This window comes from Nipponia nippon, unplaced genomic scaffold (assembly GCF_047370975.1).
Source record: "Nipponia nippon isolate SJK-2023a ecotype South Korea unplaced genomic scaffold, ASM4737097v1 scaffold_30, whole genome shotgun sequence".
Taxonomy (NCBI): Eukaryota; Metazoa; Chordata; class Aves; order Pelecaniformes; family Threskiornithidae; genus Nipponia; species Nipponia nippon.
In genome coordinates, this window is record NW_028262348.1 from 2,695,011 (window position 1) to 2,709,354 (window position 14,344).

At 57.9% G+C, this 14,344-nt stretch overlaps 2 protein-coding genes across 3 annotated transcripts; one reads left to right on the top strand and one right to left on the bottom strand.

Moving 5' to 3' along the window:
• Positions 1-542: 542 nt before the first annotated feature.
• PEBP1 (phosphatidylethanolamine binding protein 1) lies at positions 543-3,189 on the bottom strand. The gene is made up of 4 exons (XM_009463730.2): positions 3,007-3,189; positions 2,575-2,684; positions 1,882-1,982; positions 543-1,451 (listed from the first exon to the last, which is right to left on the bottom strand). Exons 1-4 carry the CDS (start codon positions 3,139-3,141, stop codon positions 1,234-1,236), a joined length of 564 nt encoding a protein of 187 aa, XP_009462005.1. The 5' UTR covers positions 3,142-3,189; the 3' UTR covers positions 543-1,233.
• A 1,224-nt stretch (positions 3,190-4,413) lies between these two features.
• Positions 4,414-13,575, top strand: VSIG10 (V-set and immunoglobulin domain containing 10). Of its 2 annotated transcripts, XM_009463773.2 has the most exons (9): positions 4,414-4,555; positions 5,275-5,559; positions 9,316-9,597; positions 10,454-10,747; positions 11,300-11,410; positions 11,813-11,825; positions 12,702-12,865; positions 13,028-13,090; positions 13,320-13,575. In XM_009463773.2, the coding sequence occupies exons 1-9, from the start codon at positions 4,471-4,473 to the stop codon at positions 13,382-13,384; spliced, it is 1,362 nt and encodes a 453-aa protein (XP_009462048.2). In that variant the 5' UTR covers positions 4,414-4,470; the 3' UTR covers positions 13,385-13,575. The 2 variants fall into 2 exon arrangements, with proteins under 2 accessions (XP_009462048.2, XP_087624667.1); XM_087768541.1 differs by lacking the exons at positions 11,813-11,825; positions 12,702-12,865; positions 13,028-13,090; positions 13,320-13,575 and adding an exon at positions 11,713-11,798.
• The last annotated feature ends 769 nt before the right edge of the window (positions 13,576-14,344 follow it).

Sequence of the window (14,344 nt, forward strand, 5' to 3'; positions counted from 1 at the left end):
GAAGCGGCTTCAGGTCAGTAAAGCTGGTGCTGAAAGCAGGTGAAATTTGGCGCTGCTGCGGTGGCGGGGGCTCCCACCGGGTGCCGTGGAGCACCGCGCCCGAGGCTCAGCCCGTGGGGAGAGCCCGCGGGAAAGGCAGGGACCAGCTCCTCTGCCAGCTGCCGAACGCAGGCTAAAGGCGCTGGGCTCGTTCACAGCTGGCTCTGCTTGCCCACAGCTGGCCACGGCGCAGGACAGACCTGTGAGCGCAGGCTGCCCCCTCGGCTGCGAGGAAGGGCAAGGTTAGGGGATAAATGAACCTGCGGCTGCTGAGCGATGGCGGCTTCGGAATCGCCCTGGAAAACCAAGCGTCCTCTCTCAATTTCTAAAGCCAGCCCGCCAGCGTTCCCTTCGCCACGAACCTTCGCTGCGACAGCAAGCTGCGCCTCGAGGCGAGGAGATTTAAACGTGTACAAGGGTCCAGCCTCTCTGTCAGGAGGAGGAAAGGAACCCGACGAGGCCAAGGTGCTCCCCTCCTCCCCCAAGAAGACAACCACGCCATCCACCTTGGGAAGTTTTTAATTGCACTGTGAGCAAAGGGCACATGAACACCGGGTCACAACAGAACTTGAACAAAATGAAGTGGTCTCTCAGCTTTGAGTGGCAACAGAGAACAGAAAGTAGTGCTATCAACCAGCTCCCCTGCCTTCCTACCAGCGATCCCTCCGCTGCTTCAGTGGTTCACTTCAGCGAAGCGGAGGCGCTGGCCAAATAGTGGAGGGTAAAAATAAAAAAAGGGGGAGTTTCCCTTAGACTGCCATCTCCTCTCCCGGAAAGGCGCGACTACGCAGCCGGCACCAGCCCCAAAGTGGTTCTGTACCCGCACCACCACTGCGTTAATGCCGCCTCGGTACAGCAGAGACGCTGAAGCGACGCCGGCTCGCAAAGGCTGCGGTTTCCCTTAAGCAGGTCAGCTGGAGGGGGTGGCCCTGCCGGGGCCGCCTCGGCAGAAGCTGGCCTAGCCAGCCATCGCCCGCACCTACGGGTGCTGAAGTGCAGCACAGGGCTGGGCCATGCCGGCACGGAGGCAGGTTCAGGCCGGGGACAGCGACAGCGTTACAGTTCCAGCGGTTCAGTGCGGGAGCGGTGGGGTTCAGCTCACTAATCAAACAAAACTACAGCGACGTGCTCTGCCCGGCCCGAGCTCCGGGGGCGCAGGCAGTGCTGCACAGTGCTTCTGCGGGTCCCCTCGCCCTACTTCCCCGACAGCTGCTCATAGAGCTTCGGCACGTAGTCATCCCACTCCGCCTGGTAGCAAGTGCCAGCCACTGGCACCCCCAGCTCGTACTTGCTGCGGAATGAAGCCACCTTGAACTTGCCTCGTTTGTCACCAGAGCGATTAGAGAGGATGGGCTCATTGCAGGTCAGCTGCTTCGGCTGCTCGTACACCAGCCAGACGTAGCGGTGCAGCCCTGCGGGGAGGGGACGGCGTTACAGGTGCCACTCACCCGCAGCTCCCGGGTGTAAGGTTTGCTCTGACGCGACAGGAGCGCAGGGAAACAGATGCCTGCGTTACCCACGATCGGAAGGTGAAGTGTGATGGGCTAAAGGCGCTTAGAGAAGACGCGCCAGATACGCCCGAATGGCTCGTGTCCTGCCTAAGCTAGTGCTCCCCCCACCAGGCAACGCCGCCCACCCACTGCGGGCAGAACAGCGCCCGCCTGTCGGCAGCCAGCAAGGGGACAGTGGCGATAGGTGCCTGTGCTGGCCTGGCTACGCGCAGGCGTGCGGGCAGCCCTGTGTGGGCCGTTCCTGCAGCGCAGCACCCTCCAAGCTGACAGCCAGCTTTCTGCAGGCCTCCCCCGCGCACCGCGTTTGATCCACACGCGGCCGGGTACCGACCTGTTCCTTTGGGAGGTCCGGAGCCGACGTAATCCGACAGCACAGTCCCGCTCCCCACGTTGTTGCCTTTCATGTTGGTCACCAGGAAGTGGTGCCATTCCCTGAAAGGAAAAGGCAAAAAATAATCATCCGCATCACAGCCCCAGCTAAGACCTTTGTTTCTGTAAGGCTATCAGTGCAGGGTAACTGAATCTAACAGCTGCCGTTCCTGGTTTGCCAAATGGAAAGAGCACCAGTCCTGGAGCAGGTACTGCTTCCTTCAGGGTGCAGAGCCCCTCAAAACCCGCTCTGTCATCCTGCCTTGCAGCTCCAGGAAACCCAGAGCCCGACCCCTAGGAGTGGGTACTCTGCACGCTTCCAAGCCTGATTTGAAAAAGGTGAGCTGGTCCCAGGTTTAAGACTCCACGGCTCCTAATTCCAGCTCACAAACGTACCCCATCAGAGCGAGCAGCAGATGCTGTGCTTCTCCAAGCTACGACAGCCCTCCAAAGAATCCTGGCAAAAGCGGCTGCTGCTCCCCGTGCTGTCCTTGTCTCAAGGAGAGATGCAAGGACAGTGTTTCTATCCCAAGCCACAGCCTCCCTGCTGCACCTTCGGCAGAGCACACTCCCGACCTCCTTCTAAGCCTCCACTGAGACCAAGAGGGATGCTCCATTTTCCCCAGCAAGACAGGGAGCTGCACGCCCCCATTACCTGAACTTCGGGTCCTTCCTACTGGGAGCATCCGGGTCTGTGAGAACCAGGGTGTAGAGCTTCTGGGGATCGCAGCCATCCCACTCGATGCTGGTGGGGCGATGCTGGACCTGGAGGGGTGACGGGGTTAGCACAAGCAGCCAGCCGTGCTGGGGGCCACCTGTGACCACGCAGGCAGCAGCACCCGAGGAGTTCAAGGCCGTTCGCGCCAGCTCGCACCCGGCCTCCGGGCTTTCTCCTGCAGCACGGAGCCAGGCCTGACCGCGCCACCCCCGCGCAAGAGCCGGCAGCAAAGCAGCCACCTCTCTCTTCCCCCCGCACCCGGGGAGGCTCCGACGGGGGCTGCCATAACGAAGGCGCAGGAGGCCCGACCCCCACCCGCCATTTTGCCGCGCCCCCGTGCGACGCACCGCGGGGCCGGGCCCTGCTTACCTGAGTGGGCGTGAGCACCTTGCCCAGCTCGTCTATCTCCACGGAGCCATACTTGACCCGCAGCGGGTGCGCCGGCTTCTGCTCCACCTCGGTGAGGCTCAGCGGCCCGCTCCACAGCCCCAGGTCCACCGGCATGGCTGCGGCTGCTGCGCTCCGCTCCGCGCACTGCGCCCGCCCCGCCCCGCTCGGCCCGCCCCCCCGCTCCCATTGGCGGAGGCGCCGCCACGCTCCGCTCCCATTGGCGGCGACGCGCCGCTAGGCTGACCCCCCCCGCTCCGGCTGTTAGGGCGCCCCCAGCCGGCGGACCGCGGCGCCGGGAGAGGCCGAGCACGGGTAGAGCCATTACCTAAAGCAGCACCGCTGCCCTCGCTTAACAGCCTCGGCCCTGCCATTAATTAGGTTATAATTTACGTGCCAGGGAGCAGCCCCGTAGAGCCAGCGTGCCATCTCAGTGCTCTGCTCCATGCGTGCGTTAGGCCAGTGTGCGATGGCTGTGGGGGAGGTGGCGGTGGTGTGCCTTCCCCAAGCGGTAAGGTGTCCTGGAGGAACCTACACGCTTTACAGCCCTTGTTGTGGGGTTACGCAGAGAGTAATTATGTATTACTGCATATAGCAAACCAGCTTGGAAGCTGCTGTCTGCAGTGGTGGACAATGCGGGACCATTGGGTCACTTGCCATCAGCCAGCAAAAAAACCTGTCACTGGGACAAGTTCTTCTAACGCATCCGCTGCTGAAATCTAACAGGCTGTGCTTTATAAGGTTCACCCAGGGGAATGCCAGGGACAGCTTTAAAGAAACTGAAAACATTCGTAGCTTTCCCTTTCCTTGCTGCCCCTTGCCCTGGGACCCTTCCAGCTGTGGAGAAGCTCGGCCTTTACCCTTTCCACCTGCTGCCTCCTCCCAGCTCCTCTTCGGTCTGTGCTCTGCTTCTTTCCAGCTTTAGTTTAAGCTGCTGCCCGCTATTTTCTTTTTTTTTTTTTTTTTTGCCTATACCCAAGAATCATACCGTTTGTGGCACGGCTCGTGGTCATTTATCACTCTTCCCGCTCCCACTGCTTTTGGGGTGTCTCTAAGCGGTTGGATTATGGAAGATCCCCTGGGCGGAGGGGTTTCGCTTACAACCTTTACTTAGTTTTCCCCTCAGGAAACATTATCCTCCTTGTATTAAACCTTCCCCATCCTTGGACTGCGACCGGGCAGAGAAACCGGCTTCGGGCCGCTCTGAGGGGGCTGCCCAAAATGGCGCGGGGGGGGGGGGGGGGGCGCCCAAGATGGCGGGCGGGAAAGATGGCGGATCTGAGGCGGGGGGGGCTGATATGCGACCTCTCCACAAGCCCCGGCGAGCGGGCAGGGGGGGGGGGCGGGCCCGGACGGGCCCGCCCGCCTCCCCTGCCCGCTCGCCGGGGAGGAGGCCAGGCAGCACCGCCTCCCCGAGGAGGGAGGTTCTGGCGGCGGCACACGGCGATGCGGTTCCCCGGCAGGACGCCGCCAGCCCGCTTCTTCTTCGCCCTTTGCCTCTGGAGGCTGGTGCCGGGCCGGGACGCCTCAGGTAGCGGGGGCTGAGGGAAGGGGAGCGGTGTCCGTGCGTGGGTGGCTGTTAGAGCAATACCATGCTCTGTGGGGAGCTCCCCAGCAAGCCCTAGTACTGATTTTTTTAAAGAAAAAAAGTAATTTTTTTTTGTGCTGAAAGCAACGAGATTCCCCGTTGAAAACAAGCAGGGCGGACGCTGAGGGGGCTGGTGGAAGGGGGGACTCCTGCAGACCCTGGAGTTGGCTGTAGGTGCCATTTGGCAAGGGAAGGGAAAAACAGGAAAAGGGGATATCGACACTTGTGTCGTCTTTCTCAACGGCTACCGATACTGGAATGGGTTTTGCCTCCTTTTTCGGTACCGTGCTCTCCCCTGAGTGGCACAAGGATGGGCAAGTGGCCAGCAAAACGTTGGGACGTTGCTGCAAGCCCGTGTCGTTAGTGCTCTAACACCGCTCTCTTGGGCTCCTTCAGGCCGCTTGTTTGTTGCCCTCCTCTCTTAGGCAGAACTATCCTGTCCTTGCTTTCCCATTGAGCCTTTTAAGCTGTGTCCCTCTTCCTGATCGCGTGTCTGCACTAAGCGTTGTTAGCTGCTAAATGCGTCTCGGAGGTCCTTTGACAAGAGCCCCCCTAACAAGCACCCCAGAGAGTTGATTTATATCCAAAGTCCAGGTCTTTGCTGACGGAAGGGGGCTTTGCCTGTTCCCTAGATCCCTAACGCTGTCCCTTCTCTTTTGCAGGAACAGAGGAAGTAGTCTTTGGGAAGGTTGGAGGAAGCATCCTCCTTTTATGCCGAAATGTCTCCAAAGAAGCAACCGAGGTGGTCTGGTTTCAAGGGGATCCGCACTCTTTCCCCCCACTCTTCTCCTCAAGGGTCACTTTCCCCCCGGACGTCCGTTTCTCCCTGGTTGACAACAGCTCTCTGCGCATCACGGAGCTGCGTGTGCAGGACGAAGGCAACTACACTTGCAAGGAAGTGCTGAACAAGACGGACCACGAGCACAGGGTGCAGCTCGTGGTAGCCAGTAAGTCTGTCCCGCCTCTGTGCGTTTCCTCCCCTGAGTCTCGCAGGTCCCCAGGTTCATCTGGCCCTGGTGGAAAAAATAGTGTAAAAAAGGGCAAGGCGGCCTTATTGTGCAAAATCTGTGAGCAGGCTGATGCTACTCGATTACACCTTCGCTCACAAGCAGAGTGATGCGTGTCCAAATGGTCTGGCAAGGATCAGCTGTGTGTGATGCAGAGGATGGGATGCCAACTGTTAAGTCCTCGTTATGTCACTTCCTTCTTCATTGGTGATGATCAACTACTTTTTGAACAGGTTTTTCATATCCTGTAGCTGTTCCAGAGCGGCCCATTGCCTCAGAATCTGGCTGACTTGAGCCTTGATAAGTCTTGGGGCGCGGGCTGCTGCTCACTGTCTTTTTTCCCTTGACTGAAATACGTTTGAAATAGACGTGCTGTGCCATTCCTTGTTGCCGTCCTTTTGGTGTGAGGATGGAGGGTCCTCAGCTGACGACTTGTCTGTGCTGTGTCTTAGTGCAGCCTTCTGATTCTGATGGAAACACCACGATCCTCAAATTTACTGCTGGGAGCGCTGTCGTGGGAGCGTGCCTGTTGTTATCAGCACAGGCCATTCTTTCAGCCTTTTTTTCCTGTTCTGTGTTTTGGTGCTCGCTCCCATTTCCATCCCGATTTCATTTGTTCGTTCTCTTAGAAATCTTCACAGCACGGGTGGAAGATCAGGCTGGAGCGCGCTCAAGGCGATGACTTTGCATGCTGCTGGCGCGGGTCCTTCCTGCTTCTGCTGGGGAATCGTCGTCTTGCCCAGATGTCCCATCTTTTCTGTGGGAACAACCCCTCCGGCTTAGCAGGGAGCACAGGTTCTGTGGCTGGTACCACTCTTGGCCCCCTCACCAACTCTGATCAGATGCGACGTGGGCTCTGGCCCCTCAGACCTGGGCTGTGACCTGCTGTCCCTTACGCCAGCCAAGCCCATATGATAGAGTTGAGAAGAAGGAAAGACTGCTGCCAGTTTGCCTTTTTTGGTGACGTTCTGTGCTCTGTTGGCCCCTTGCTTTCTTGCTGGTCTTTCCGTCAGCACCTGCCGTGCGTGAGACCTGTTTTCTGTTTGCGTTCAGGGTGTTCCTTCCTTCTCGGTGTTTGGTGAAGGGTGTGTGTTGTAAAAGTTGTACCTGTTTTGTACAGATTAAACCTCTCTAAGTTCACACAAGTAAAAATTCCCTTCCTGGGGCAAGGAACCTGTAGATGGGGTTTGGAGGGTCATGGAGGGCTGGGGTGAAGGAACTGAACCCCAGGCTGCTTCAGAGAATATATATGTAGGCGTTCAGAGAATATATACATAGGCGTGGGGCTTAGGAGGGGGGAGCCCTAAATCTGGAGCATTAGTGCAAAACACTCATGAGGAAGAGATATCTAGGGCATGCCAAGCGTTGGTACTGCACTCTGAACTTCATTTATTGGCGTGGAATTAACGTGTCAATTAATTTCCAAAGGTTACAAAGGTGATATGGGAGAGTGGTGTGCCCTTAAATAGGTGAGAGAGGTATTTCTGCTGGAGCAGAAGCAGCATCAGCAAAGGTCAGAAGCTGAAGCTTCTCAACCTCAGACTAGAAGCATGGGCCCTGATTTTTCACGATCACTGGAACAGCTGTTGTTAACTAAGAACTAACTGGAGTTACTGGAGCGACTTAGCCTGGGCTGGAGTGAACCTCTCAGGCACAGACTTGACAGCGCTGTAAAAGAGCCACCCAGGATCTGTAGCCATCATGGGGGAGTTACCAGCTGATAGTCTTCAACCCATCTCATGGGTTGTACCAAAAAGTTCTCTTTCTGCTTAAAACTGCATTTTAAAAACCACAAGCAGTAGAGGAAATGTTCTAGCAGCACGGCACAGGTGCAGCCCTGCCTTGAGCTGCTGTTCTGTGTTTGTTTTGGATGGGAAGCGCATGGTGTGAAGGAAACGTGCAATTGCACGCCTCCAAGGGATTCCTTGGTATGTTTGTGTGCAATTTGATATAAGCCGCTGTTGGCTTTTCTGGGGGCATGAGGTCCTTTTTGCTGGTGTTTCGTGAGGTTTTTTTCTTTTGGTTGCAGAAAGGTTTTTGGGTTTTTAACATTTTGGGAACAGATCTCCCGTTAGCATTTAGACAGAAGAGCAGAGTTGTACTGGGAAGCCCTGGGCGTTCAGGTTATAAAGCTGATGGCTTCAGGGGGCAGGTTCCTGGAACCAGCACGAAGAGTACAGCTCTCTGGCTGGGCGTCTGGAAAGGCTGCGTCCGCCTCTCGACGCGGGGCAGTTTCTGGTGATTCAGGCTGACAGGTTGCTTTTATTAACCACAGCCAGGATTCGGAATCAGTTACGAGACCTCCCCAGAGCTGGGACAGAGGAGGTGTTGTAGAGAACTTTCTTGCCAGAGCTGGATGGTTTCAAAGATCATACGAGATGTGTGTGTATATAGTTCCTGGAAAGCCAAGCCCCAAGAAGGTATGTTCTTGTAGCTCACGTGGGGTTTTGCCATGATGTTTTTTTTTTTTTAAACTCATGTCATTTGAAAATCATTTGAATAAATGCTCTGCAAAATAAACATCAGGCATCCCTCTGACGCCTCTTGTGTGGGGCTTGCTTTGGCAGTATCCGATCTCTCGATGGGGTCTTGTTCAGTGTTGGGTTAGGCAAGCCAGCCACAGGGGCACAGTGTGTTAATTCTGCCTGGATCAGAGTCCAGAATCCCTATGGCTGTTAAATGAACACGTGTGTGCATCTGTGCATGGGGGTGCGTGTGTGAAACCAGCTGATGGGAGAGAGGCAGGGACTCCACTGCACGAAATGTGAGCCTCGCTCACATGCCCGAAGGGATTGCTCCTGGGTTTCTGTTGGCTTCTGACCTGCTCCTGCCATCCTATAGTTGTTTCTGTATTTAAATAACAAACATAGTCGTGGTGGTTACGAAGTGGCCCTGGCAGGAGGCCAGCCGTGACTTACCCTACCTCTGTTCTTTGCTGGAGTTTGTCCCCACTGCTTCAGCGTGGTGTGGACACAGAGCGTGGTGCACGGCTGCGTAACACCGTTTGGCCCCACACAGCAGTGGCAGCGGTGCCGGGAAGGAGCGGAGCACGCCTGGTTTGGCTTCAGTGGCACATATCCATGGCCCTGACCCTGCAAGCTGGCGTCACCAGGATTCCCTGTGGGCAAAGCATCTTGTCTGATAGGAAGAGGCTTCTCCTTCGAAAACGTGCTGGGCTTGCTGGGGAAGCGCTCCGGCTTTGAGCCAGTGGCTCTGAGAAGCTGGTTACTTGTCCCTGGTCGAGAGCCCTGATGCTTTCCGTGTTCCCTTGGGAAGTCCGAGTGCTTGTACCAGTGACAGGGAGAGGCAGAGCCTTGTTCTCAAGTAGTGCAAATCGATTTCACCCCCTTGTAGCTGTGGCATGAGGACCAAGGGCAGCGTGGAGATTTTGTTCTCCCGCTGCGTTTTTAGATGCTTATCTCCATTGCATAAAGCTGTTTCCTCCGCGTGCGTTAGTCCCTCAAGGCTTGGCTGTGGTTGCTGTGATGGCTTTTGCAGGACAGCCTCCTGCTTGGTCCCTCTTGGCTGTCATTCAGAGTTGTGCTTCTCTGGGGCTGCGGGAAAACAGGCAGGGAAACCAGGAAGGCCTTCAAGGGGAGCGATGGCAACAACAAGCACTTGCAGGGGTTCCAGCCCTGAGATACCGAGAGCTGTGACATGGAAATGTTTCTAACCGTGTGCTGTTCTTGCTAATAGATCCACCGCACTCGACCCCAAAGTGCTGGGCTGAGACTTCTTCGTCGGGGCTGACGCTGCAGCTGTTTTGCAGCTGGCCTGGGGGGTACCCCCACCCCACCCTGCACTGGAGAGAAGAGGGGCACGATCTGGAGAACTCAAGCTGGGTCATCAGCTCCACGAGCTCCTCGGACACCCACGTGGAAACGCTGAACAGCTCCCACCTCTCCCACCGCAAAGCGTTCACGTGTGTTGGGAGCCATGTCGTCAAGCAGGAGGAGCCTGCGTGCACTGTGGAGATAAGTGAGTTGACTTGCCTACCTTATTAACTATTAATGAGCCTGCTAATGATGAGGCAGACAGGTACCCCGCTCATTCTCTGCCCTCCAGAGCTCTAAGGCAGTGGTCAGGCAAGCCCGGCTTGCGGGCGCTTGCCGCAGGGGGAGATGCTAACGAGGCAGCATGGCAGGGCTTGGCTTGTGCAGAGGTGACTGCACAAGGTGCAGAAGTCCTGCAGCTGAGATCCATCATGGCATAGTTGCAGGTGAGTTGTGTTTTGGGTACATCTTCAGGTCCTGACAAATCTCCCTGCACCAAGCTTTTCACCTGTGCAAGCGCTCGTGCCTGTGTGAAAGTGAGAGGTGGTTTTAGTGCCTTGTTCATCTTGAGGTTAAGTTTGGCAGGTCTGGGCTTGTAGCAGAAGGGTTGTTTGTGCCCCCAGCCCCGCTTCAAGCATCTAAGGGGTCTGACTAAAGTGGCTTTTGAAAACCTGAGCTGCATTTATCCTCTAAGGGTCGTCAGGACTACAGAAGAGCTCTGCTGATCCCAAGGAAAATTCCTGGGCTGCCTTTCTCCTCTCTGCCATCTTCCTACTGGCTACCCTCCGACCGTTCTTCCCTGGGGATACAAAGACAGGTGTCAAAAAAAGGGCTGAGCAACGTGGAAGTCGCTCGGATCACTCCGTGGAAGGCTGCTGAAGTCTCCTCAGTGAGCTGAATGCCAAACCACACTGCTCTAGTCCCAGACTCCTGTCTGACTTCCTTCTGTTAATGATTATTAATCAGTCAGATGGCTGATTGCTTGTTATGTTAAATGTCTCCATTCCCTCCTTGACGCTTTTCACTTTCTTCCCCCCCCCCCCCCCCCTTGGGCTGTTCAGAAATCCCTTCACTGGAATCAGAGCCCCCAAAGACCTGCTTTGTGGGTGACAACGTGACCCTGATGTGCCGCGTGACCGAGAGCACCCCAGCAGCGAGGCTCACCTGGCTGCGGGGCATCGCCCAGCCAGAGGTGGAGATCCAGCCCGGAGGGAGGTACCTCGTCACCCAGGAGGGCAACGTGTCCCGGCTCACCATCCGCAACTGCTCCCAGGGCACCGATGGGGGCTGTTACGTCTGCAAGGCGCAGAACCCCGTGGGGCTGAGGGAGTTGTTCGTCTGCCTGACGGTGAAGCGTGAGTGGGGCTGCCTGGGGTTGCTGTGGCAGGGATTGAGGAGGAGGCAGGGGCACGGCTCACGGGGGCCGTTGGCGAGCCCCCGAGGGGCTCCATTTGCCACTAAGAGCCCTCTTTGCCTGTTGACATGTTCCACACCCTTGTGGCAAGCGTAAATGCAGGACTGGCTCCCTTCATGCCGGGGTGAAAAGGCCTGATTCCCCTCGCCTTGGCATAATAGGCCTGAGAGAGGAGCATCCTTGGTCTCTCTGTAGGTTGTGGGCACAGAGCAGCACCGCCAAGGCTCAAGCTGCTCAAGATGCAGTGGGCAGGGGTTGATTTGCTTTCGCTAAATGCGTGTGGGCACAAAAATAGGGGCCTTGCTGTGGTGTTTTCCATAGCAATGAGGTGTGAGTGCCTGAAACTCTCACCCCTTGTGCCGGTGGGACTGTTGCAATGATGGGAAATGGGGAGCTGAGACAGCACTGGGCGCTGCTCTGTTGCTTGCACTGACATTTCCTCATCCATCCGTGTCCCGGTGACAAGCTGGCCTCCTCTGTCTCCTCTCCACAGAGCCGGTGAACATCGTTGGAGTCGTGGGCGCAGTGGTGGTGCTGTCCCTGCTGGCTATTCTCACCGTCACCGGGGTTGTCTTGTACTACAATCCCCTCCTGTGCCTGAGAGGTAGGGGCTCTCCTCTGCACAAGCCGCGGAGGGGGTTACTCCTTCCTGGGGTGGCCTGGTTTTATCCCTAACCTGCTTGTCCCTTCGGGTGTGCCGTGACGATCACCCCAGCCCCTGGGCCTCATCCTGCTCCTGGTCAAAACTCTGTCAGCTCTGGAGACGGATGGGTTGGAAACACAAGGCCCTTCCCCAGCTGAGTGCTTCGGGCACCTTCCCCTTGCCTTCTCCGGGGCGCTGTGCCGCGATGGGCCTTCCCCCGTTCCTTGTGATCTCTCTGATGCTCTCGTTGCGCCCGTGGGCAGGTCACCTTCACGTCCGCGCCTCCGCGTGTGGCTGCCAGAGACCATCCGAGTGCTCCGGGGCTGATTTCTAACGCTGTCCTTTCCCTTCTCTCCCGTTCAGGTGCTGCATTCAGGTGAGTGTTGATTTTCCTCAGCCCAGTCCTGTGTGGCCTCGCTAGTCCGCCTCCTGGCAGAGGTGGTTTCCCTGTAGGGAGGGAATTGACCTCGGAGGCAGGAGCTGTCCCCAGAGCAAAGCTCTTCCGATGTGGGAGCTCTGCCTCCCGCGGGAAGGGGACGGCGGGGATGGGTGAGACACGGCGTGGGTGTGGGAGCAGGAGGATGAGGGGAGAGGAGAGCACTTGGCGTCAGAGCAGGAGTGACATCGTTTTGGGATGCGCCGGGACGGTGCTGGCAAGGCGCCCATCAGTGTGGAAGGCGGCCGTGCAGGAGAGCTGCTCCTTGGTGCAAATGAAACCAGAACGTGAAATGGCGATCTTCTGCCGCTCTGTGTGGGTGTTTGCCCGTGTCCTTCCCCTCTCAGGAGGGATGTCTGGTAGCTGCATGTCAACAACCGCCTTCTTGGCGTGCAGGTGCACTGGATTTCTTCTCTGCCTCCTGCTTGCACCCCTCCTGGCCCCGCTCCCTTCGCTTGCCCCTGCCGGTTCTGTTCCCACAGCTGTGGTGCTGCGGCATGGGAAGACTTTTCTGAGTGCCTTTGTTTCCCCGTCTGTACGGGAGGGGAGAATGACTCCAGCTGGGAGGGGCTCGCGCAGTTTAGTACGTGAATATTTGTGAAGTGGTTGGAGGACTGTGGAAGACGAATGGGAAGCGGTGCAGGCTGCCGCTGGTGGTGTTGCTGCCAGCAGGGTCTGAAACCAGCTGTTCTTTGAACACGCTTAGTGCAGGGTTGGAGGAGTCCATCCGAATCGGTCGTTGTGGTGTAGAGGGCTGTCGGCACCAGGGGAGGCACAGGCCTTTCAGCCCACCTCCGCTTGCTCTGCTCTTCACAGGAATCAGGACTCGGGTGATGTCTTGGTGCTGGTGGACTCAGACGACGACGACGACGAGGGGAAGGGGGAAGAGGAGACCATGAGCAGCTCCGCCAAGCACGAGGCGATGGCGCTGGTCAACGGGAACAGCCTCCAGGCTGCTTACCTCAACTGCCTTATGGAAGGTGAGCCCTGGTGCCTGCCTGCCGGCCGAGTTTTGGGGCAGGAGCTGCCTGCTCTCCTGTGAAGCTGTGGGGCTTCCAGGAGCAGCTGCCGGGGAGGGAGGAATTCCAGCTGTCTGGCTTGTTGGCTCTTGCTGAGATGCTGCTGCTCTGTGCCCTGTGTAGGTGACGATGGCGAGCAGGACGGCGGAGCCTCTCCGCAGGAACCAACGGGAGAAGAGACGCGAGGCACGTAGTTCCCATCCCTTCTTGCAGAAGCACGCAGAGCTCCGGCTGGACGCCCAGCGTCAAGCGCGTCCTCGTTGCCGCGTGGCTGCGCGCAGGCCGTCGGTGTCCTGCAGCGGGCTGGGTCCGTCAGAGCATCCCCGCTTCTTTCTCCACCCCAGCTTTCACTCCGTCCTTCCCCAGCCATATTTCTCCATTTCTTCTCTCCTCTTCATGTTCCTCTTTGTCTCAGGTGTCCTTTTTAACAAGGATTGCACTTCCCAGCGCAGGCAGAGCTTGGGAAGCGGGTCCCAGTAGCCCGCTCATCTTCATGCCTGTGACGGACTCAAATACCAGTACGGGATTCTGGCTCGGTCACCACGAGCGGTGCTGGGGTTGCGGGGAGCCTGAAGGAGAAAGGTGCCGCGGGGCCGCAGTGGTCCCTGGATAACGTAGAAACAACGGGTGCACGGGCGGGACATGGGTGATGCTGAGTCTCGGGAGGCTTAATTGGGTTTTTTTTGTTATAAATATTTTTTTTCCCCAAGTCCATCTGAAATGTTGCTCCGTATCTAAGTTGGGAGTTCATCTGTACCTTGCAGCGTGGATGCCTGGCTGTGATGGAAAGCACGGAGGGAATTTGTACAGGGAGGGGATGAGGGGAGCAGGGCAGCCGTGGAGGGGAGCGGTGGGGTGGGTAACAGCGGGGCCAGGGCGTGCAGGAGGGGATGGAGGGACAGATCCAGTCTGAGCACGCTGCAGGGGTAAATGGAAGGATGGAAAAGGCACGCCGCGGGCAGCGGAGGTGAACAGGGAGGGAGCTGAGCTTGCATGGAGGGAGGGAACGGCCGACGAGCAGGATGGGGTGGAACGGAGGTTGGAGGGGAGCGGAGGAATAAACCACGTGAAGGGGTACGGGAGCACGTGGAGGGCGATGGAGCAGTGAGTGCACACAGGGGATCTGAGCGCGTCTGGCGGGTGGCGGGGGGGACGCGGGCACGCACACGGGGAGCAAAGGGGACCTGGCGGTGCGTGGCATGGAGAGGGGGCACGCGGAGGGGAGCCACGGGGTCCGAGCCGTCCCTGGGGCGTGGGTAGGAACAGGGTGAGACGGAGGAGAGCTGAGGGAGCACGGGGTGGGGGGCCCCGAGCCCTTGGCCGGGCGGTGGTTGGGAGCCGGTTGTGCGCGGTGGTCTCTGGAGGGACGTGGAGCCTGAAGGGAGCGGCTGGAGCCAGGGCCGAGGGCTGGGGGGACTGAGGGCAGGCGGGAGCCCGGGG

What these genes read in the sequence shown, in the direction of transcription:
- PEBP1 (XM_009463730.2), bottom strand. Translation starts at nt 3,141, where the DNA reads ATGCCGGTGGACCTGGGGCTGTGGAGCGGGCCGCTGAGCCTCACCGAG. An exon ending in AGGTGCTCACGCCCACTCAG is followed by an intron (nt 2,685 to 3,006) that starts GTAAGCAGGGCC and finishes TCACCCCTCCAG; the next exon opens with GTCCAGCATCGCCCCACCAG. An exon ending in AGGAAGGACCCGAAGTTCAG is followed by an intron (nt 1,983 to 2,574) that starts GTAATGGGGGCG and finishes TTTTCCTTTCAG; the next exon opens with GGAATGGCACCACTTCCTGG.
- VSIG10 (XM_009463773.2), top strand. Translation starts at nt 4,471, where the DNA reads ATGCGGTTCCCCGGCAGGACGCCGCCAGCCCGCTTCTTCTTCGCCCTT. An exon ending in GCCGGGCCGGGACGCCTCAG is followed by an intron (nt 4,556 to 5,274) that starts GTAGCGGGGGCT and finishes TCTCTTTTGCAG; the next exon opens with GAACAGAGGAAGTAGTCTTT. An exon ending in CGTCTGCCTGACGGTGAAGC is followed by an intron (nt 10,748 to 11,299) that starts GTGAGTGGGGCT and finishes TCCTCTCCACAG; the next exon opens with AGCCGGTGAACATCGTTGGA.